Source organism: Buceros rhinoceros, unplaced genomic scaffold (genome assembly GCF_000710305.1).
Source record: "Buceros rhinoceros silvestris isolate BGI_N320 unplaced genomic scaffold, ASM71030v1 scaffold26258, whole genome shotgun sequence".
NCBI lineage: Eukaryota > Metazoa > Chordata > Aves > Bucerotiformes > Bucerotidae > Buceros > Buceros rhinoceros.
The window spans coordinates 56,817-63,571 of record NW_010426751.1 but is presented as its reverse complement, the minus strand read 5'-3'; the positions used below and the strand labels follow the sequence as shown (position 1 = coordinate 63,571).

Below are 6,755 nucleotides of genomic sequence, written 5' to 3'. Positions count from 1 at the left end.
AGGCTCGCAAGAAGAAACAAAATTTCGGAAGAGTATTAACGTGCACTTACACGTTACCGTACACCCCGTCTTATCACAGTTTCTTTCCCCATCCATGATTCCTTAGATCTTAATCCTGTGCGGTTTCAAGTACCTTCAGGCTCCTCCTCAGGGTTCTCTCTTGGCTCTAACCGCTAGTTTTCAATGAACCAGACTGAGGAACAGTCTGATTACAAGAAACACTTACAGCCTCAAAGTCAGCAGATGGCTACACACAGAAAATAGGAAAAAACCCTCAGAACACACTACACAGAAGTTCCAGGATTCTGGCAGGGACCTACCCTGTTTCATGAGGAGTTTCATAAAGAAAGCATCTGATTTTTCTTTTGTGCTAACTGCATTGTACATGACTCAAGCAGTGCATGAACCACAAGTGCCCTCTTCACACGATGTGGGAACCCTGCACAGCCCGTTGACTTTGTCCCTAGACCAATCCTCCAGAAAATTCTAATCCCATTAAACCTCCTGAACATCAAAGTTGTATTTTACAGAAAAGATGAAGGTGAAATTTCATATGTTCACAGGCTGATGGTACAGAAAAATAACCAAGTCCTCATATCTTAAGCACAAAAAACAACTGATGAAAGAAAACATGGTCCAGATGATAAAGTGCAATTATTATTTTGGTTGTGCTAAAAAGCTTTCCAATTCCGTAGCTTTACTTCTTGGTGAGTTTATTCAATTTTTAATTGTAACTTTTTTCTTGCTTCTGTCCCCATCTTTCCAGTACTGTTCAGTCTGCATTTCCGTAAGCCGTGAGACAGTACGCTGGAAGGCAAAGACCTCCTCTTCTCCTGTAAACATGGAGAGTCCTTTGGCGGAATCCTACATTAACGTACAAAAACAGCACGACAGAACTGAGAGAGACATAGCTGTACGGACGTACACCCTAACTAACTCCTAAGTTTACAGGCTTCAACAATGCAAGACAGCAGCGTGACACCAAAAAAACCCCCCAAAACCCACCAGAAATTAAAGTAGAACAGCTATGTCGGCTAGGTTAATCCCCTGAAGGAACGCAGCAAAGCGATAATTTGGGTTTAAAGCAACATGATGACATGGTAACCATCTATCTTCACTTTTCTGTTGGCTGATTGGATGCTGATTTGGACCAATCATTTAAAAATTCCTTAAGTAGTTAGAGGGGAAAGGAAAAACGGAATAAGCAACACACAAAATAGTTCCGTTTGTGAGGATTTGTGGGGCAGCCCTCTATAGTCTAGGACAAGGTAGAACAAACCACCTTTTATTTCTGCATTTTTTACATGTCGGAGCTAAACTTGAATCGGTATTTTCATACATGATTGAACAGATAATGATTAAAAATCAAAACGACCCTAAAACTTACGCAAAACGGTTCTATATATTGCGACGTTTTCTTTGACTACGAATAAATAACATAACGTGCAATTATGAGGGCGACAGACAGGCTGCAGAAAAAGCAGCAAATCGCTAAATGTCTACTTGATTCCTCTTCCTAAAATGCTGCTGCAATTACGAGACCAAAACCAATTTCGTGACAAAAGGGAGATGATGTTAATATCATGTACCTGGCTCAGCTCCAAATCATCCATCAACACTCTGTTGTCCTCCAGCTCACCGCTGCCAGGCTCCACCAGGAACAAGCTTTGGAGAGGAGTCACTGCAGAACAAATAATACGCACCTGAGAGACGGAAAAGAGGCAACAGTATCATCACTCAGACTTTACAGAAAAGGGATAAAACACGTGTTTTATTAAATGCAAACTTCAGACTGTGACCTTGGTTTTCTCCAGGTATCTTCCCTTTCTCTTCTTAGCACTGCTAATCCGTAACAGATTTCCCTGACTTAGTCACTTGGAATATTAACCTGACAGGATCTTTTGCTCAGTGACAACTCCGCTTTTACTCAGAGAGCAGCGTAACTGTGCGGTTAAACACGCAGAGCATCGGCTATACAGGCAGTGAGCTCACAGTCCAGGTTACTTCCTGAAATAACGGCTATAAAGCATTAGTAACCAACGCCTGCTGCCCCCCCAGCTGGATTCCTCTCACAGGTAAGGGTCCTGCACACGCATTCCCATCTAAAGACTGGTTACACTCCTGATTTCCCAGAAAGCCGAGTGGAGCCACTCTCGCTCTCACCTACGCTACTCAAGTGCTCCTTAGATGCTAATGACAAGGATGATGCTGTTGTCAGTCTGCTGGGGGCAGATACAACGTGCAATGAGATGCAGCAGCTCTGGGGCTGCAGTGAAGACAGACTGGAGCGTGATTTCCGAATAAGGAGACACTTGGTGACAGCGTGCAGGCCAATTCTGGACAGGTCTCCTCAAATACGCTCTTTCAGGTATGTTTTCCAAACAACTACTTGTGATGGGAGTCTAACGCTTGTGTTTTTTCTATGGAGGAAGTTACAGAACACAGCTGTTTGCTCACGATGCTTAGTGACTTAGTAATTCTTAGGTAGAGCAGACCACCTCCCTGCCCTTCTTCTAACACACTGTTACTCGTTTATAAATACTAGCGTATCCTCTTAGAAACTGTCCGTTTCCAAATCATAAGCACAAAGACTCTGGCTGACTCGAATGAGACTGCTTACACACCTAGGCAGTCCAATACCTCGCCTTTCTCGCCAGGACGTTCTTGGGGAAAAAAAAAAAAAATCAATCCCAATTGATTATTTCCTGATTGCATAAATATTTAACTGTGTACATGTATAATCACACGTAAGACAGGGTTTTATATCTTGTATTATTTTGAAAACATCATCTTAAACATGAACTTCTCTTTAACAGTGCTGGTTTTGCTTCCATGATTGAAACCTTTGTAAATCCACATGAAGCTCCGCATTTATCATCACTATTCCATTAGCAGTTCTGCAACCTACTATAAAGTGACTGCTTCAAACTTCGTAATGTAACTAGGCTATTAAATCCTCTGTGCCCTGCTCAGGAAGGCACCGGTTCCTGACCAACTGCCCGTAAAGTTTACAATTTTAAACATTTAAATTTACTCCACCGCAGCTGGCAGCACCATCTTTCGTTGTCAAAATGATGACGTGGCTCCTGTGGTTTTTCTGTGTAGGAAAGAAATAGCATCCCTGGAATACCAGGTAGGCAAATCAGGCCGATGTTTATGGTTGTGCTTAGCACTCTCAAATCACAAGCTGTTTATTTGCCTTTATTGCAATGAGGCCTTTTTCGTGACGCTGGAATGATGTTTCTTTGCAGTGCTAGTTCATTCTGCTTACGTTTGCCAAACCACCACTAAGGAAAGCCTTATTTCAACCCAGTTGTAACAGTCAGGGTTTAGGGCTCCCAATATTATACGTACAGGAAAGACTTGGTTCTCACCTTATGCTCATAAAAGGTATCAATAAGAGTTATGAAACGACGAGCTTGTGTCCTTTTTGCCATTGTAAGAAGTGGTATATCACGAACAAAGACTGTGTCAAAATGCTTTGATACCTCCAAATAGTCACTGGCACCAAGAGGCTGAAACAAAACACGACAAAAATCCACGATAGAAAGATATATAAGCATGGTATCTTGAAATACTACAATTACAGAAGAGAGGGTGTAAAGTTCTCATCATATTCTTATTTTTGTTTCTTCGTACCTTGCTTCAGGAATGCTTGTTTGCCCCCACTGACATAGATATATAGGGGAGCTTATTGATAGCATCAGCTTTACCTGTGGCTCTTCTGCATCCTGACAAGGTTAAGATCTCTGACAACCTGAAACTAAATAATCACTATAAACCGTAACTGATAGAACAAAAGAAAAGCCAGTTAAATACAAAGTCAACCCGAAGCATAAATGATTTGAACAGCAATCAGGACGCTTTCCAGCAGCAACAGTTTTAGACAATTGCACAGGCTAGTTACTAAATTGTAAGTAGACCTGCATTTAGTTCACCTGAGAGTAACCCACACTGAGTAACAACCTCATGTTCCAAGTACTGAAAGCAACACGAAACAGGGAAAAGTACAGTTTTGTAGCAGTTCCTTTGTTCATGGCTTCACCCGTTGCAATGAAATAAAAACCTTTAATACAAACTTACTAGTTTCTGTTTGTGTACCTAAACCATCAACAGAAGATATGCACCAGTAGTAGTATCTCATTCAAGTACACATTCAGATACATTCCGTTCAAATTACTTTTTGGTTACATGGAAGGTAATTTTTTCTGCAAGTTCCACCCTGTCAGTCCTGCAGCCAGTATTTTATCTTGAGGAATTACCACACTATGTCTAGAAGAAAAACCTGATACTTCTGAAATTTGTCCCATTCGTTCTCCTTGTGTGAGTGCTTCAGCATCTTGGACGCAACTGCTCCATAGAGCAAGACAAGCAGCATTTTGCCTGATGATGTCACACCTCTCTTCCCAGCCAATGACACGTACTGTACCAACAGTAAAACTTGGTTATAGAGCACCGCAATACTGCTAATGTCTTAAAAGCAGTAAAAAACAAAATTCTGTCTCTAACTGAAACCGCTAGACAAATTTGCTGTGGGCCAAGCATAACTGCTTAACTAGAACTCTCCGGCAAGGAGTTACTTCGAGCAATTGCTAATGCTGTCCATGACCAGGATTTTGGGTTTTATTTAGATGCAAGAAGGAAAAACCCATAGAAATGGTCTAGACCATATGCAAGCACAGGAGAGTGAAGCCCTGATGGCATTCCAGAAATTCTCCTGAAAATTAATGGGAATAAGCTAGAGCTTCTCACAGCTGAGCCCCCCAGGCAGGTATTAAAGCCTCTGACTCTACCAGATTCTCTCACTGCAGCCTCAGGAATCACCCTGCATTCCCACTCACAACCACACAACTTCTCGTGACTTCTATGGAAAACAGTTACTACAAAAACCTCCAAGTGTTCTTAGCAGTGTTTCAGAGCAGTAGTTACTAGACCTTCTCCTCAAAGTTACACATACTGTTTATTCTCCCCTTCCGTTTCAGTCTCCCAGCCACTACGATGGACTTCTTGGCCAGAAACTGAGAAACTACCAGCACCAGCTTCATGCACCTCCTCTGAAAAGAATCTAATCTGGACAAAGAGCAGCTGAACTCCAAATGTTCTGATGAAATGCAGCACGAAAAGGTTCAAGAATGTGAACTGGGTGAACATTACGGAGCTAGCCCACTGCTCACCTCACCACAGACACCAGAGCTAGCTGGACCACAAGCGTATCAAGTGCAAAAGAAAACAACGGAAGCACTAAAACCAACCCAACTAGGATGCTGCTGGAGATTGTAAACCTGGTGGTAAGCACATGGTTGAGGTAATGGTAATTTTTATTCTGTGCATTGTTTAGTACAGAGATCAAGGATGGCTGTGTGCTGAGTACCTGAGAGGGACAACAGCAGTGATCTTATTGCACATGAGACAGGAAATTATTTCTCACATCTCCCTTCAGGTGAGAAATTACAGACATCACTGCTATTCAGGTTCATTCTTTTATCACATGAAAAACCCAAACACTCCTGCCAAAGCCCAGAACCCTGAGGAATTATTCTGTTTTGCCTCAGTGTGATATACTTTCTTACCCAGACCGTATGAATACATTTTCCTCATTTCAAAAACAAAGTATGAAATATTAAAAGTGAAAGAGAGAGAGAGAGAGCAATTACCATCTTCAATCTTTTGTAAAATCCATAACCACTGAGCTATTAATCTAAGAACTTGGTGGGCACTTTGGTGGATATCCAAACATGAAAATGAAAATCATGGGGAGTCAGAGGGACGAAGCAGGTGGAGGACAAAAATAAGGCTAATGCATTTCAAGTGAGAAGACAGTAAGATGCAATACTACTTCTGCTCTTTATACAGTCATAAACCCACAGCTCATAGAGGGTTACAATACGCATCTTTATCTCAGCCAAACAAAAATTCCATCTCCTTCAACAGTGCAAAAAGCAGGCAATTCAAAAATTCCTCTAATTAAGGACATAAAAGGCAGATCATTGTGAGCTCTTTAACGAGAATTTCTAAAACACCTACGCTAGCACTAAGTGATACCATTCTGTAAATGTTGGCAGGAACGTGCCTTTGGAGATTCCAAAATCTTACGGAGAAAGCTCTGAGCCTAGGAGCCACGAGTATTTTAACAGAGTAAGTTTGTGCCTCCCTGCCAAGACTCCAGGCTAGCGAGGTGCAACTGAAACCCAAGAGTCAGCCAGTCTGTTGTTATATATGGCTCAGCTGGCACCAGCTGTAGTTCTTTATAGAGAGGAGTTCCCAAACTCTCTCCTTTTACCCTGGAGAAGAGCTTTTAATCTTGTTCCCAACAAGACTTACTCTCATCTTAGATAGGTTCTTTAATTTCCTTCTGTCTTACTCTACTTACTGTAAAATGAAGGAACCACCAGCAAATTTGCAAATGCTCTGGAGACAGTTTAAAGCCCTTCTCGTACTCCTCCAAACCTTGGTACTGGCCCAATTTCCAAGTTGCCTGCAATTGCTTCAAAGCTTTTAACTCACTAACTACACTCAAAACGCTCCAAATGCAGCAGACGGTGATGCAGGGGCACCCTGACAGCTTCTCCAGCCACGTTCTAACTGACCTGCTGCCCTTGCAAAACTGGCATGAGGCTAGCACAGGCACCCACATACCAACTCTGCCACACAGGAGAGTCAGGGAAAACGGGCTCAAGGCTGGATTACACGGCTGCTACAGATCCTGGCGATACGCTCCACATACAGAAGCTCTATGGAGGCGCAGATTTCTGCTG

General features: G+C 42.3%; 1 protein-coding gene across 1 annotated transcript in view; it reads right to left on the bottom strand.

The window, feature by feature from the left end:
* Positions 1 to 654: 654 nt before the first annotated feature.
* LACE1 (lactation elevated 1) overlaps positions 655 to 6,755 on the bottom strand; it is a gene marked incomplete at its 5' end in the record, with an annotated part of 56,309 nt that continues 50,208 nt past the window's right edge. Inside the window, 3 exons of the mRNA XM_010141631.1 lie at positions 655 to 864; positions 1,590 to 1,703; positions 3,375 to 3,515. Of these exons, the coding sequence (XP_010139933.1) occupies positions 718 to 864; positions 1,590 to 1,703; positions 3,375 to 3,515 (402 nt within the window). The remainder of the gene's footprint in view (positions 865 to 1,589; positions 1,704 to 3,374; positions 3,516 to 6,755) is intronic.